Here is an 18,390-nt window from a genome sequence, read left to right on the forward strand (position 1 = left end):
ACACAAGCAAGATAAATATTGGCACGAAGTGAATATGCTGTATACATGTATCTAATGTAGCCCATTTCTGAAGAGCCTAGAATATGCAACATCTGTGACCAACCGTTTACTTATCCATATTGTACAGTGATGTACTACATACAGCAAACAGTTCAACAAACCGGAATACCAGCTTGTGTATTGTTTTCCATTAGAGAGGATGCAATAAAATGAAGCTTATTTTACATATAGATATTTGTGCAGGCTGTGTCACATGGTAAAATATCTTTTAAGGTGAACCTCACATAAAATACAACTTTTCCAAAGAAGGACGGTCACATGACTGAAAATAACGGTCATATTAAAGCATGTAAAACCCCTGGGAATTCCCTAGCATGACTACCTATATAAGGGTTGTTCCTGATCATTTAGCCAACTTAATCTTGAAGTCTGCGTTTGTGCTATAGAAAAGGAGTGTTTGACTGCATGCCCCTTATAGAATACCCGTGAAGATCTGGGTTAGAGTTGGTCTTCAGCAACCCATGCTTGTCTTAAGAGGCGACTAACAGGATCGGGTTGTCAGGCTCACTGACTTGGTTGATGCATGTCATCGTATCCCATTTGGGCTGATCGATGCTCATGATATCAATCACTGGACTCAATTATTTACAGACCGCTGTCATATAGCTGGAATATTGTTGAGTCCGGCATCAAACAACAAACAACAAACAAAAACAAAATCATAGAATATCCTCGCTACAACCTATCCTAGCGAAGAAAACAAAGAAAGCACCCCCAAATGAGCCTATCAACTTGACCCTTGCCTGGACTGACAGTGACAGTCAACAACATTCTACAACAATCTATGAATTTAGTTCAGTATCTATTCGACATATCTTCATATTTAGCTTATTGATTGACGACTAACACTTATGATGGCCACACGTTCATGGACAATTTTTGGAAAAAACAAAAAACAAACCTGTTACGTTGATCATTTCGGCCATTTCACATTCTCAACTTGAAGTAAATGTAATACTACTCCGTCACTGACTTACTGAGGTAGTTCTTAGCAGACATTTCTCATCCAACAATATCATTAAAATCTATTTGTTCTCATCAAACTACAAAAGATGTTACTGAAGAGCGATTTGAGCATACATACGCTCATGTCACCTCTCCTCTTGAGGCACTATTGTTTTAACGACACACTCCAGTGTAAACATGAAGTCACACATACTACATTAAAATGTGTACCATCCTTTGAGGTACAAAATATAAAATATGAATTGACATTTACACCGGACATGGTCTTTTTCTTCTGTAATTTTAATCTTTAGCTAAGAAGACTACTGATAGACCTATCTGACCCAAGATACACCAATACAGCCAATATGAACCGAGTAAAACCTTCATAAACAGGTAAAATGCTGCAGACTGTCTACTCTGCACTAATAGTGGGAAACCACTAACAGCTCCTCCATACATAGTCATACCCTGTCAACAAAACTAGAAGACAGTGATGAATCTGTCTAACAATAGAAGTAATCAAGGGTACAGTTCAGATTACTCCCAGACAGCCCTAACAGGGGCTCCCACATAACTAGAAACATGCAGTTACATCTCAGCTGTGCTGTATACAGTATTTTTTCACTAAATTCAAGAGAGACACCAAAAGGACTATTTGATGTATATCTATCAAATCAGGTGACAGACACTTAATAGCATGAGTCACTCAGAATAGACAGTAGGGCATACATCTCTACACTTTCAACATGACACTGCACAACATGAAAATGATTGAGCAAAAACTACCATGATATTCTATTTGAATGAATTCAACCCAAATTTAAGCCTCCTTTAATTTATCTCATGTTCATATTTGAATGACAATTATGTTGAGTTGAGGAATGACATGACTTTAAGTGCTGATGTAATGTTTGGGCTGAGTGTGATAATATAATTAATGATTATAGGCCGGAAGTGGAAGAAGACTACAGTGGCATTCAGATGTAACAACACAGACTATATAAACATGAGGCAGCGAGCCATGGCAGCCTGCATTGTGAGCCAGGCGAGGTAAAAATACAAAGTCAGGACTTCCTGTGGATCACTATCACATGTTAGCAGCAAGGTCAGGTGAACTCCCTCCCTCACATACATACACTGTGGGCTTTCTTCCACTGACTCAGTCACAGTACGCAGACTGAGAAGCCGACCTACAGTCAGCAGAACAGCCTAACCAGTCGACCGGTGAATCACATATAGTCTGATCAACATTCTATTGATCAGCGATTCAAATACATCTAGCTCACATCACAAGATATCCTCACAATATACCATTGAAAAAAGGACTTGAATTTGCTCTTTATGTCTACAATGTTTTGATGAAAACTCACATCATTGCACAATGCCATCTTATTATAATTGGTAGCCTGGTGAATGATATGCAAATGACTCATATGTGATAGAACAGCACATATTAGAATGATTTGTTTCAATCTTTTCGTCTGGAAACTACTTACACTCGGAAGTTCTTGGCCGTTTCAGAATTCATCATGGAAGATAGAGTATTCTCTAGAATTTTTGTCGCTTCCCCTTGGTCCACCAAATAGCCACCATGGCAGAAGCAATTGACAAGCACACAAGGCATACCCAAGTTCGGGATGGGTGGAGCAGGTAGATAGACTTACAGCCAGGCTCAGTTGGTAGAGGTGAATTTGATCCTTATAATCTCCAGACAGTACGTAGTTAGACTTGGGTGAAGTAAAGTCTGCATTGCAGATGCCTGCATTATAATAATCAGACTACTCTGGGTAAAAACACAATTCTAAATGCCACCCTGGTGTCTGCTCCCCTTCTCTCAACAATGGACCTGTCCAACTATAGCAGTACACAGCCAGTGAATTCTAAATTTCCTACTACCACCAGCAAAGCGATATTGATTTTTCCCTAGCAATCAATAAGAGGCTGCTGTAGCTGCATCGCCACAGTGCTGACATCACTGCTTCATATATTAGTAATGGACGACCCATACTTTCATGTCTCAATACTTATGACCATTTCTAACCACAGTACCAACAAAATACAGGTTGTGTCATATGCGACTTGTTGGATATGAAGGTAGATATATTTCGTGGCAGCAGTTCTGTCCTGAACAGCTGCTGACAGTAACAATGATTTTCATAATTTATCTGCTGACGTTGAAGCCAAGCGTTTTGTCAATGTAACAAGGTCATGGCAACAGACTCAGGTGATGGGCTCCTTAATGAGGCTCATCAATGCATGCTAATTACCAGAAACACCACCATCAGCTCGTCCCAAACACCTCTTAAGATAAGGAATTGATGGCTAAGATAACATAACAGTCATATCTTTGACAAACTGAAATTAATTAATTTCTGGAACATTTTCATACAAGCATGTTTCGACATTCCTCGCCATATCTTAATGATTATTTTGAACCACCATGACTTGCATTGAAATGTTTCCAAATAAATAACCCTGCAATGGTTACACCTATGAAAGAAGACTACAAAATGACAACAAGAAGACAAACTGATTTGTCATTGTCTTGTCATGATGAAAATCTCGAAATATAATTTTAGTCCTCAAATATATAACCATTTCTTCAACATGTGTATGTGTTTAGAAAACAGTGTCAATCTGTGGGGACTGCTGTTGAACCAACAGCTACAAAGATAAGGTAACACTTAGTAACACACAACACACAGGCAAGACACTAAGATAATCAGTCTAAACATATCAGCAATAAGATCTTAACTGCTCAGCAATAAAGTAATAGATAAGTCAGCGTTAGAAAGTAACATTTATAGTCCACTTGTACTTTTATGAAAGCAAATAGCAAAACCGTTAAAAATGACAAATTTCTTCTGGTTCTTATGATACCTTAACTAGTGGGCAGTTTGGCAAGGACCATAGTGAGTGAGTGAGGTTTTACGCCGCTTTTAGCAATATTCCAGCAATATCACGGTGGGGGACACCAGAAATGGGCTTCACACATTGTACCCATGTCGGGAATCGAACTGGGGTCTTCGGCGTGACGAGCTAACACTTTAACCGCTAGGCTACCTGACAGCCCCGGCAAGGACCATAGAACCAGTGCCAATTTATATAGTTAATTGCAATCACAGAAACATAGCAAAAGAACAAATGTTGTTCCAGATATTTATCCATATAAGATAACGTAATGGTTGAATTAAACCAAAAAATATCATAACCTTGAACTTTAGGAATCTCAAAGATATGCAGTAACCATTTGCAATGGTTTCTGGTCACCGGTATAGCCCAGCATGAGCAAGGTTGGTGAATAATATCAAATCCTGTTCAAATCTGTGTTTTCCTCCGTTAGAAGCTTAGACATTGCCTGGATTCCATGAACATGACGGTCAAATAAGCTACAGTTCATTGTGTATTACTTCAGTACTTCCAAATGTATAACTAGGATGTTTCACACAAAATAGAGTCTGGCCTTGTCTTCAAACTCCTGCTGATCAGTATATCATCAGTTATGAGGTTAACTACAATGGTTTAACACCTGGGGCGCTATTTGCATCCTATATTACATTTTTCTATTGTATCACCCTGAAAACAAATTCACATTCTGCATCATGTTAAAAATTAATTATGCATTATTTAATTGTCCACATTTACCAATTACATTTCTTCTTAATATGTTAACTGTTAACTCCTATAAATGAGAGCAAAACAAGCACAAACATTTCAAGCACATTAAGTACAAACTGCTGTTGGTATCCCATTGTTACAAAGCAAGGCAGGGACCTCAAACACAGCCACAACCTCAATTACCTTTAAACCAGTTGAGCTCTAAACCTTAATCCATTTGTTCCTGCTGTGCACAAATGTTGCCAAACCTGGAATACCTTGTGATGGTTTCTTGTCCCTGATCATATAAGATGGTTTTCTCACCTGAGCTAGGTCAGGAAGATATTGAACACCTTGGTGTGGCAAAAGATGATGGGACGACTGGCAACATCTGCCGCAAGACAATAAACCAGTCTCAACATATGTGTGAGCGTATTGAAGTGGTCACACTAACTCAGCTTCAAGACGCCAAGATAATCAGTCAATCTGTTTTTAAAAATACCTCTTGACTCATTCGTCATTCAATGCAGCCGACACACATGATGAGAGAGTGATTTATTTTAATTCAGTGTTGATCGAATATTCACAACGGCTCCACAAAACCTGAGGGTCATTGTGACTCTAAAGCAATAATGTGGGTTTTGTCGCATCACAAGTATGTGAGTTTATATTCCATTTTACATGTTGTGTAAGAAACACCTACACACAGCTTCTGGCCATATATAGAAACTATACCTTGGGCTTCTAACATGAGTAGAGATTTTTTTAAATTACATGATTTAAAAAAAATTGTGACGTCTTAAGTCCTGCCTATAAACCCTGACAATGATCTGACGTAACCATGTCTATGATGTACATATGCAATGTTCATTTTAAATCACTTGAAAAAAACATGTTTCTAGTGAACAATGCTTGTTTACTTTGATTTTCTCTGATTTGTCATCAGTGTTACTTCATAAGAAAACAATGAGGTCCTGATAGTGTGACTAGTTCTCAGTGGTGTTCACCTAAATACTGCAAACTTGAAAGTAGGATAAATGCAGGATGGGAAACAAATGGAAGAGAAAACCTGACCAACCCTGTTTTGGACTTGAGAGTAATTGGAACATCTACATAACTTATTAAGCCTAAGCATGTTATGATTTCTCTGAAGAATACTGTTAGGGCAAAATACCTGAGTAGATAAGCAGCACATTTTAACCAGCAGGTGTTGAGGGTGAGGATGGAAAAGGAGCTGAATGTCTACATACTGTTGAGTTTAATACACATCTGGGCCAGCTTATCAATGGCAATGCTTCACAATCAGCTAAGAGTGTCAGACAGTAAAATTTCCAATCTAATGGTTCTGACTGAGAAGATAATTTTTTTGTTCACTACTGATTTTTCAGTGGCCTATTTACAAGTCCAATGAACATGGAGAGGCCTTGTAACTGATGCTGACAATGAAATTGAGACCGAGCATTGTGCAAGGAATGTGCTACTATACAGTATCACTAGCGTTTGTGTCAACAATGGGTACAGGCCAGCTCAGCCTCGTGTCAAGTATCAATGTCTGAAATACATAACATCACCATAAGACCGCTTCAATCAATGACTCTATACTGTACATTAATATCTTATTGATATTGTCAACTATGGGAAATAAAACATCCCAAACACTGACCTTCACAACACACAAGTGCTAGTCCCACCTAGGAGGACTGGTGCAGGTCCATGTATTCAGAGTGGCCAGTCACATTGGTCACGCCCTGTTGACACCTAACAAAGACACTTCTACCTGGCTACCCTCATCTTAGCACCAGGAAACATAGTAATTCACCTTCTCCTACAGTGACAGACCTGCCTCATTCATACCCTCACCACTGAAGGGTGAAGCCGGAGAGAGAAAGACAGTGGGACAGTGTTGGGAGGGAGCAAGGCAGAGGAAAGGTGCCTAATTGGCGCGATAACGGTGGCCTGACACTCTAATTTGTGTCAACAATGAGCAGATCCCAGGATACATCCAGACAGTCGTCAACTCACATCATCTGTGATGTGTCCTTGGAAATATGCTGCCTCTAAATCAAACACTCCATATGTAGAAAACCTTTCATCTTCAAAGTAACACTTTATTTCCATTGCTCATACACTAAAATGCCTCCCATCTCTGATTCACTACAGATCAGTGTGCTGTTGTACAAAGCGATCTTAGCGCTAAGGTGATCGTAACTCCCATACCTTAACAGGGACTTATGACGATCATAGCGCTAAGGTTGTTTTGTACAACGGCACCCAGTAGTGTAAGAATATTAAACAAAATCTTACTCAAATTGCTCTGGTAACATTGAGACACAATTGTGTATGTCATAGTTTATATATCATACGGTATACTCACCATGCTTACTGAGTGGTATGCAGTGAAACCAAGTATGAAAGGCAAGGGTCTTTTTTCATGAACCTTACATCAAAATCTTAAAGCCCCAAATACAATAGGACTCAGCCTTAATTTCCAACACTGGGTATGTATCTGCATCATTGCTGTCTGTGACTAAACACAGCACAAGCACTCAAACACCTTTGCAATGAAAACGACAAGTTTGTGAACAGTTTCAAATGCTGTCAGCATGAGAACATCCTTGCCTGAGTAGAACGCAATAAAAATATCAGCATGTGTCATTATTAAGGCCAATAATCAACAACTCATCTTTCAATATGGTTGCCATGGAAACAGAACCATACTTTGGATAAGGGTTATTTTAATAATCCCAATGAGACAAAAGTTTCTGATTCATTGTTTTTGTGATTTCGATAAAATCAAAATGCACATATTCGCAGGTGTGAGAGAGCAAGTTCACAGGCTGTGTAAACAATTTAGAAAAAAATTAAGTACACACAAAACATAACACATACCTCATGGATCAATGCACACTACCTACAGACAATGTTACAAACTAGAAACATAAAAATGGAGCAACGACTGCATTGAAATAAAAATGAAAGTAGTGCACTGTTGTTCACCTGGTACATTTATAGTAATCTGAATAGTAAGTCTGTTAACTTGCTATGTAATCTGGTCAGTTTGATATGAAGACTGCATATTCTCCATGTAATTATTCCAAATTTCAGTACCACATACCCCTACCTGTTTTACCTTTTTGGTTTCCAAGAAGATGATGTTCACTTAATACAATTAATTGTGATTCCATGAACAAACATTAACGCTTATGGAAGAAGTCCTTCAGGTCAGATGAATGAAATCCCAAGCGGTGCAAGGGCCAGCGCACACCACTGTTGTGAAGCTGTCACAAAGAGTTACCAATGCTGTGTCCCTGTTAGGTCAGTACCTCAATAAAGTACCTCACACCAAAGCGGGAAAGGACCACACTTAAACATGTTAGCATGTTTACTCAGGACAAACTAGTGTCCAGGATCCCAACTGACCCCTGTTGCTGCATGGCTTGGTGACACTGATTCTCACCAGACTGACCGGTGACCCATATACACAAGACCTTCATGAATAGAAAAATGGTATAGTGGTGTGTCACCATCCCTGAATGTATGATAAGGGCTATCTCAAGTATGTCTTTATCCTTATCAGACATCATCATACAAACAAGGTGAGGTGAAATGGGGTTTTATTGTTCAAGATTATTGACCTTACATAGCGACTTGCATGCATGTGTGCGTGTGAGTGAAAGCTGACCAGTCCTTGTTTTAGCCCCTTAGTGCCAAGATCCAGGCAGGGTAACAACAAGTACCATCTTTTAACATCTTTTGGTATGACACGGCCAGGGATCAAACCCTCGGCCTTCCGTTCGCGAGGGTAGACGCTGTACCACTGGCCCACAGAGGAGGTCTCACAGACAAAACCCCATGACAAGTAAGTTTGTATTGTTCACAATGTTTGAAGGCATCTGCTTCCTACAATAGTCAGTAACTAACAAACCCATCATACAAACTACAACAATAACATTCATCTTCCTGAGGCAAGGGAGTTAACTGATTATGCAGGTCCAGTTTCCACCCTTGCCTAACTTGGCATAGTCCAATCAAAATTGTGTAACGACACTGTTGTGCAGATTTCAGTCAATTGCAGGATTTGCAAAGTATATGTACCACCAACTTAGCGTCAACAGATATTTTCCAAATCTTTTCATCTGTTTAATCAAGGTGCTCACATGATTTGATGCAGTTTGCGAAGTAAGACCCGGTTTATTACAATAGTTAGTCTTGACTGGGCATCGCCATTTTATTTGAAACAAATGCAAGTTATTAGAGAGGTGGAATCATTAGGAGGGTCGTAGAATGGACATAACTTGTAATTGCCACTGGTTGTGCTAGAATCAAGCCCAGAAATTCCAGCCTAGTTCGGCAAGGGTGGAAGCTTGACTTTTATAGTCAGATAACTCCCTTGCCCCGGGAAGATGAGCTAACACTTCACAAACTGTTCTTTTGATCTAACTCTAGATCTAACTAAAGGATTGACCATAAAGGTTCTTAATCAAGAGAGGAAACAATTGAAACATAGAGACAAACTGTAAATGAGGTGCAAAATAACTAAAAACAACACAATTTCAAGATCATGTTACAAATGAATGACTGCTAACAGATGACTAATGATGAAATCTCAAAATATACCAACCAAAGATGACAGGTTTAACATAAACGAAAGAGACACCCCAAGGACATACCTGTTACCTTATGCAAGTCCAGTGAAAACAAAGTGGCAGATGGATCACCACATGATTGATTACACTGCATAACCTTACCTCGCTTATCAATAGCATGTCACCATATCGAGACAAAAATAAACTCACCCGCCAAAGCTGTACTATACCCCGTGTACACATACTCGGGTGTGTTATGTAGGAGTGTGAGAACAGTATTGCAGTTAATATTCATATTCATTGCTGTCACAGATCAGCCCTCGATGTGAACCAGTGAACAGCATCACAATACAACCTGGTACAATGTTAATGTATTCAATGTTTCCATTCATTTACATCACATTAACTTGAAGTCCAATGCACTTAAAAGCATGAGCTTTGCTAAATACATGATGCATTACTACATGATGCTGTGGTTTCCTCCTTGTAAAATTCACATAAACATATATATACCATATTTTCTTGAGTATAGTGCCCACCCATGTATAATGCGCACCCCCCTCTAGCGGGTTCAATATTTTGAAAAAATAATAATTCGAATACCAAGCGCAGAAATAAAATTACACCGTACCCCTTTAGCGAAGTCCGGTAAACGAACGGGTGATGAGAAACTTGGTCAGTACAAATTCGAAATTTGAGATAAAAAATCACCAGACATGTTGATTTACCGTTTAAATTTTTTGTTCTGCTAGGTATTGTTTTATATCCAGGGATTAAGATTACCTTGTGTATTTTCTCGTAAACTAAGCCGGACACAGCAATCAGCTGTACACACGTTTTCTTGGAATCTACGGTGATTCTGTCAAGACACACCCAATGATATAACTTTAAAGGATTTTAATGCAAGGATTGGCAAAAATTGTATCTGAAACTATTTTTTTATCAGGAATAATATATTCCAATATCTTGTTAATTTAGATGCAGCTTTTACTAAACATATTTAAAATGATAATAACCCTAAGCGAAGCAGCTGATCACTATTGCCGGGTATTATTTTTTACATGGAACCAGTCTGACCAGTCTGACCAGTCACCGTCAAGGCTCCCGTGCACGTGATTGCGAGAATTACGTGTTGACATAGAATCGTCCAACAAAAACAAATATGACTTTTAACGAGTCACAGTATGGCATTTATGATATATGTATCCATTCTCTGTCAACTAAAGTTTGTTTCAAGGCATCAATAGCAGTAATCTGACCGTGGTTGCTGTTAATAACGGTGAGTTGTGCGATCTTCCGATCGCTTCACACACGATTGCGCCGAAATTAATTAAAACAATATTAAAAGGAATTTTGAATAAAATTAATAAAATAAGTTTCAAACATAAGTCCACTTTTTATAGCCAGACAGTGTAATTACATGACTTATTTGCGTACTTCAGTATGGATTTGTTGACATGGTATTTCCGGTGTTACGTGCTCACGGTAATGTCTTTCGATGGGGGAAAAAAGATCAAAACTCATTAATTCGTGTATAATGCGCACCCCCTTCTACACAGCTGTGTTTTGTTTGGAAAAAAGTGCGCACCATACTCGAGAAATTACGGTAGTCTACTACTTCAGCCACCAGTCTGAAGCCTAAATAGTGTAATATTCTGTTTGATCAAGTCAACTCAGGTCATAATGGTCTATAATATTACAATAAAATCTACTGGTGCGAGAAGCAAAGTTTGGGCTCATAGACTCAACATTTTGGCACAGATCCCATACACATTCTGTGACTGCAGCCACACGCTCTAAGCAGAAACTAGTAATTTCTTTAAGTCTACTGATTGGGTGGGTGAATGTTGTTTTATGCCCGACCAGCACTGTTACTGATGACCTATACCGGTCTGCAATATTACCTTTGATCAACACTATGTCAAGAATAACTGGTAATGGATATTAAAACAGATGGAAAAAGTCACTTAATACGGTAATGTCAAAAAGCGTGTGGCACTCATATATGAGACAACTGTTCAATTACAACATCCCCTCTGTAGATGGGATGCAGCAGGCTGAAGCTTTTGCCCTTTGTTCAGCAACATTTCTTTATGTGAGTAAGCTCAGGTAATGGCAATCCATAAGCTTGGGTAAAACAGGTACTTAAAGCGATGCAGAAAACCCAATTTGTGCCTAGACAACTCAAACATTCTTTGCTCATCACATGATAAAAAGATTGAAGAAGTTGAAAAATACTATTGCATAACATACTACTAGTACTACATGATACTTATTTCATGCCACTGTCAGCTGAATTTTGACAATGGAAGGAATCTTTGAAAGCTAAAAGTATTTGATGAGTGGGTTGAATACTACTGAATACACTACAGTTACAACCTGTATTACAAGACATATCCTTGATAACCATATTACATTAAGTTATTAGAGTAAATATCAAATAATGTGACCATTGAATTATTACAAATGAGTCACAGTTCAATTCTATGATGACGAAATCAAATATTCTAAAGCTAACAAACACAGTAAAGTGAAGCAGCCTCAGGCAGTGAATTAGGGTGAGTGACGACATTACAAAACCGGTAATCAGAATTTGATGAGAAGCCAGAGGGTATGCACATGAACACTGCATGTTTCTACTGAGACAGACACAAACACCTCCACCGACATATATTGGAGGCACATGTTGCTAAAAGGAAGACAATTCACACTCAACACTGGAGTTGTCAATTGCACAGTGACAAGCTGTTTATAAACTTATTTCAGACCTGCAACAGGCCTTTGAATGCTTCAGTTCACAACACAATATTGAAATTAGTATGAAAAAGCATTATTAAAAGCTATGAAAGTTTAGAATAATACAGACTTATTTCTCTACCATTGGTATCAGATCTACAGTAGACTGATTGCAGTGCATGACCGCGTCACACTAAAGTACTTATTGGACGCTCCATGAATTCTTCTGTAAAACAAATTGATAAACAGAAGCATATTCAGTGATTGGCCAATTGGCTGATTCATAGTTGAATCAATACTAAGGATGTTGTTCTCTTCATGATGCATTTGAATGCTGAAAACATCTTACATGGACAAACAACTAAGTCATACTACATAGTGTGCTGCAACAGACAGGGCTGTCCTAAGGACTGTTGGTCTATTCAATACAGTTACACGGCAACAGGTTGACTAACTGTTGATCAGCTGTGCCAGATTCATTTCTAGAAACATCAAGGACACCACTAGGCTATCCCACCGCCCCTGTAAACTAGTAATCAATTTGAAGTGGCCTTAACACATGAAACTTAGTTTCTGAGAACACAATGACCACACCCAGTTCACACTTCGCTTCAACATGCTCTTCATGATACTGGCATTGTGGACATGAGAGTGATACTTCAATAACAGCACATCAGCCTAATTCAGAATCAGAAGCATAAGGAAATTAAATCTAAGAAGTTCATCACTTAGAAGAAACCCACAAGCACTGGTATCCTGTTGACAGACTAAAGATCATCATTGGCATGTATCTGGGATTTGAATGCACAACTAGTTGAACAAGGAGGTAACAGCACAATAATTGAGTCTCCTTTGACCACTGTGCTACCCGTAAGTCTAAAGTACCTAAACCTAAGAAGTTCGTCACTTTGGAAAATCCCACAAGCACTGGTATCATGTTGAATGATTAAGGATCATTTACTGGGATGAATCTGGGATTTGAACGCACTGGTTGATTTAAGGGGAGCAACTCTGCACAATAATTGAGTCTCCTTTGACCACTGTGCTACCCGTAAGTCTAAAGTACCTAAACCTAAGAAGTTCGTCACTTTGGAAAATCCCACAAGCACTGGTATCATGTTGAATGATTAGGATCATTTACTGGGATGAATCTGGGATTTGAACGCACTGGTTGATCTAAGGGGAGCAACTCTGCACAATAATTGAGTCTCCTTTGACCACTGTGCTACCCGTAAGTCTAAAGAACCTAAACCTAAGAAGTTCGTCACTTTGGAAAATCCCACAAGCACTGGTATCATGTTGATTGATTAAGGATCATTTACTGGGATGAATCTGGGATTTGATCGCACTGGTTGATCTAAGGGGAGCAACTCTACACAATAATTGAATCTCCTTTGACCACTGTGCTACCCATCCCCCATGTACATAAAACTTGAGAACAAGAGGGTTAGCTGGGTGCAGGAAACATCCTAACCCAGAATTCTAGGATCTGCACCATGTATACATGGCCTTGAGGTGTATATATGTGTGTTCTGCGTTGTTCAGAGCATTACCTGTCACCTTGTACTGGTCCCTCCATGTTCACCACATCACATTGTCTGAAAACAAACACAAAACCATGCAACATTCACATGCACCTTTATACTGGGATACCATTTCAGTATCCATGTGCACCACAAATAGGTTTAGATATTTCCATTGAGATTTAATTGTGCAGACAAACACAAATACTTTTGATTAACTCTGATTTGGTTTGGTTTGGATTGTTTGTTGTTTAACGCTGCACTCAGCTATATTCCAGCTAAATAGCTGGAGTCATCAGTGTGTAAATGGTAATGGTTTCATCCTCCAAACAGCTATTAATTACATCAATAACTGTATCACTCCCATGTTCCTTGGATGATACCTCAACTTGTGAAACAGGCTTGCCTCTAATGTCAGAAGTCAATTCATGTCATTTATTAGGGGTGACTATTGGTCTGGAAATCACTTCTGCGATAACTATTGATACTGCAAGCAAGTATTGCGATAAATAAATAGCGATAGTTTTCAGTGTATTATTCGAGATGGATTTTAGAGTTGAAATAAACCTTGGAACTGAAGTTTCCTTTGAATGTGATAACCATAACGACAAATAAAAAGTAAAGTTTGAGATAGGACTGATTTGTTTTTTCTTTACCCTAATAATTTAAGTAAAAGAAACTTCCACGTTACCATGTGTAAATTACTACCACTCACGATCAAAAGAAAAACAAATTTGAACAGCATTGCATGTACTTTATTGATATGGTAAATACAATCGAAACTATCGATATTCCTAAATGAAATCGATACTATTGATCGGAAACTGATTTAACAATTGATTTATTGACTTAAAGTGCTTACCATTAGCAATATATCAATATTTCGATTTATCGTGACACCCCTATCATTTATGCAGATGGTTTACAAGGACATTCATGTTCTCACTAAGTATGCAATTTTATCAGGTGATAAGGAGAAAAGATCCATTTGTGACTAAACCTCCAGTCTAAAGTCAGTGGTTTAGTCTCATTTAGCACTAGTCCTGTAGTCCTTGCCAAACTTCCCAAAAGTTAAGGTATCATATGGACTAGTAGAAATTTGACATTTTTAAGGGTGTTGCTATATGTTATCATTATAAGGACTTGTGGACTCAAAATGTTAGTTTCTACCGCTGGTAAGCCAAACTAATAAAAGCCAAAATGTTAATTTCAAAAGAAAAAATGCCACAGGCAAACTGGGAATAGTAGATGCAAATGTTTGGAATCTTGAAAGTCTCTTAATTTCGAACATGTTGAATACTGCCATGGATGATAATGAGAGTGAATCAACAACAGGATCATGACAGCTAAGGGATGTATGTTTTTACAGTTTGTTGCTACACCTCAACACCACTGTGTCCCCCTACTACTCTACAAAGCTCAAGTCATTTTTGTTTTGTTGGTAAGTTTCATAAATCAACTGACAAAACTAAATGCTTCTGAAAGTTTGCCACTTCCTCTTCATTCTGATTGATAAAGAACTTTCAATCACAGAACATACCGAATCTTCAGATAATTTTAAGAACAACACTGCAGGAAGCACATTCACATGTTCATTTCCTGAAATAAAGGGTAATATGTTGGGTTTTTTCTGAAGCCTTCTTGTGTTACTGTCAAGTAGAGTTTCATCAAAGTGATATGACAACAATAATGTTTGAAATATCAACATTTAAAATTACATGCAATCATGGTCATGCTGAAAATCTCTCAGGCAAAAGTGTTCCTTGAGACAAAGATTGTGAAACGTTCTTTACAGTCATGTCGTTTCAAGACATCACAACATGCTCTCTCACAGCCTGATGCCCAAAACTAATACACTTTTCCTGTAGTGATTTCTTTGTTGCTTAGCACCGCACTCAGCAATATTTCAGGTATATCTTGATGACAGCCTGTAAATAATCAAGTTTGGACCCAAACAAATTATTGATAACAGTAATGTCTCACGCTGTTCTGATACAATGACATACATTCAAACAAGCCACTGTGCCTAGCCTACAGTTCTCAATCCACCTTGTTGCCTCTTATGACAAGAAAAGGTTACTGGAGTCCTGTTCTAACCCGGACTGATGTGGGCAGAGGTAACTGGTACTAAATAGTGCTCATTTGCATTAACAGTACTCAGTAAAACCAGCAGATATTAAGACAAAAAAAACATAAGGAGGCTTATTTATTCAGAAATCTTAGGGATGTTTGGCTGCGGTACTTGAATCTAAGAATCCAAACAACATTTTCACTGACCCAATAACTTTCTCTTGTTTGATCATCAGCTACAGTACCTTAATCCAAGAATCTAAATAATTTTTAACTCATCCATCAACATTTTTGTAGTTTCCAAAAATGACTGCAAAGTTATGTCAGATGGCTGGCATTCATGTTCTCACTAAGTCTGTAAAATCATGTCATAAGGAGTAAAGATCCATACAGTCTGTGACTTAAACCACTAGTCAAAAGTCAGATTTGTTTTACATGTATTTCAACTTGTAAGCCTACCAAATAACAGTCTTCATATTCATTTTAAAATCGCAAATGAAAAAATGTGAACAGTGAATGGGGATGCTTTTGATGACTGGGACATATTTAACTATTTTCATACTTGTAATCTGTTAGATAATATACCAGTGCAAACCCCAAAATGACACAGAGAGCAAAATAATGTAATATACAACCAGAAATATGCGACATTGGTTGCACCCATACTATAACTATACTTAATCAATTTGGAATGGCTGGAATGCGCAAAAGATGCTGATAAAGTTAACACTTTCATCACAATGTTCAGTCAAAGGTTTTACATGTTACATGGTCATCTACTTTTTCTCATAAACCCTTCAAACCCTTTCAGCTTTGGAGACTGACAGTGAACACTGGTAGAACACATAATACATGATGGGATTTTATGGCAACACTGTTTACTAAAGCAGTTCCCGTTCACTGAGGACATATGGAAAATACAAAGACACACCAAAACATATCTAACTGTGATACCTTGATTTTCCTGTTTAATTTCGAACAATGCTTACCAACTCTGATTAACAATGAATATGATGAAAAAGATTGATAAAGTTTGTATAAACCAACCTATCAGCTGAAAATGTTCATACATGAATGAAAGTTGCAGTTCAAGATGTGTCAATCACAAACACAACACTTACTGAGTACTGTCTTCACGAAAATAAACACCTCTGTCTGTATGTCTAATTATTAATTTTGATATTAAACAAACAACCACATTTGAATTTGTGTTAGGAGTCACTTAAAAAGTATGCTCACTCATCTATTTATGGAAAGTGCCTGACGATGGCTACTGATCATCATTATTTCAGTGTATCTTTCTGTTTCATCACCGTGAACTCTGAGAATATGGACAAACAGGTGCAAAGAACCAGTCATATTAGTTTTTACATGCAAAAGAAGAATGATCTTTGCTTAGTCAAGTTCACGTTGGACGGGGAGTCAACCATCTGGACTTTTATCAACTAATGCATGTAACTGAAGTTATCATGGTTATGAATCAAAATGTACATAAAATATGCAGATACTTTTAAGCAGATACTCTTCTAAACTGCGGTTCCTTTGTGAACCTGAACTATAAGGTGTGCAGTCAAAGCTGACAGCTGTTTACCATGTAATGCCAGCTACATGTAACTGAAAACAGCAAAGAAACAGAGATATTACTATTGGGGCAATTGGTGACCAACTAATAATTATAATTTGTCAAAAGATAATAATGTATTTCACACAGACAATATTCATGAGCCCACCATATATTTTGTGTCAAAGGCCTTATACCCCACTGTTGACAACTTCCTTCATTGTTCCTGATTATTGTACCAAAGGGTATGGTTAGCAAATAAACAATATGATGGATCTGCATATGTGTAGTCTTTCCTGAAATGTCAAATCTCACACATACACCACTGAACCTTATATGTTCAAATGGACACATATAACACCTACTAGGTCTAAGTCTAGATCTATTGCTACACGTAAATACACACCAACAACATTTGACTTTTGAAGATGTCATTTTCTGTTTGCTTACACCTACTCACCTGTAGACTGAACCCATTTTAAAGTCAGGATCGATATGTCTCAGGTTCACTGACGTAATTAAATATACCAGTAATTAAACTAAAAATCGCTGCACGTGATATATGAGTCTACATTTGGCCACTTGTCCTTTTAACCCTGTATCATCTGGGCTCGTTATGTCAAATGACAGTTGTCAGATGGTGCAGTGAAGTGATTGTTCCTCAAATCGGACACTGGCGTGCAAAGAATATTCTACGCCTGTGACAATTTTCATAATTTATAAAAGGAAGTGGCAGTGGTTGATGGTAGATTTAATATTCATGAACAACTTACCAGACAGAGGCGAACTGGATCGATATGTTCTGAAAACACAACTGTGCTTCCGATCTCAAATGGGATGGGAACCTCTTCCACTCGAACGTCGAGATTGCATTCAACAAAATGGCTCTGTTGGAATTTTGCCTTTCATAAAATTATTGCTCAGTATTTACGAAAATTTTGATTGATTTGTAAAGGAATGCCGAAAAATTCGGTTTCCTCCCATCGAGTCATCATCAAAGATGGCGGAATGTTTTACGGAAATCTCGCATGATCTCGAAGGGAAAGATAGGCGTGCTAGTTGGTGTAAAACTAGTCATTTAGCACGTGTGGGTGCGATATGGCATTGGGGACCGTAAACACACCGCGAAACTTAGGATGGTATTAATCTAGTATTTTTACTTACTAGTGAAATAAATAGTTACTAGTGTACAGGGATTCTTCAAATTCTCACATCGAGTCCTTCCTGTGAGTTAGTGATGGAGTTAAAGCGTCTAAAAAGAAGAAAAAGGAGTTAAAACGTAAACTGTGATATTTTCAATTCGAAATTA

General features: G+C 38.0%; 1 protein-coding gene across 18 annotated transcripts in view; it reads right to left on the bottom strand.

Annotated features, from left to right (window-relative positions):
• Positions 1-18,114, bottom strand: part of LOC124146625 (kinesin light chain-like) — a 47,187-nt gene extending 29,073 nt beyond the window's left edge. For 2 of the 18 annotated variants that reach the window (XR_007223266.1, XM_046516985.2), the window contains exon 1: positions 2,505-2,685. Coding sequence is in view for 15 of the 18 variants with exons in the window: in XM_046516985.2 (XP_046372941.1) it covers positions 2,505-2,632 (128 nt within the window). In the remaining 3 variants the exon portion in view is untranslated. Of the gene's footprint in view, positions 1-2,504; positions 2,688-4,809; positions 4,833-13,480; positions 13,526-17,541; positions 17,781-17,854 lie in introns of those variants that run through there. The other 16 variants (XM_046516986.2, XM_048403736.1, XM_046516992.2 and 13 more) reach the window with 14 other exon arrangements.
• Between the last annotated feature and the right edge of the window lie 276 nt (positions 18,115-18,390).

The sequence above is a fragment of the Haliotis rufescens genome, unplaced genomic scaffold (assembly GCF_023055435.1).
Source record: "Haliotis rufescens isolate VD_foot unplaced genomic scaffold, xgHalRufe1.0.p SCAF_3, whole genome shotgun sequence".
NCBI classification, from domain to species: Eukaryota; Metazoa; Mollusca; class Gastropoda; order Lepetellida; family Haliotidae; genus Haliotis; species Haliotis rufescens.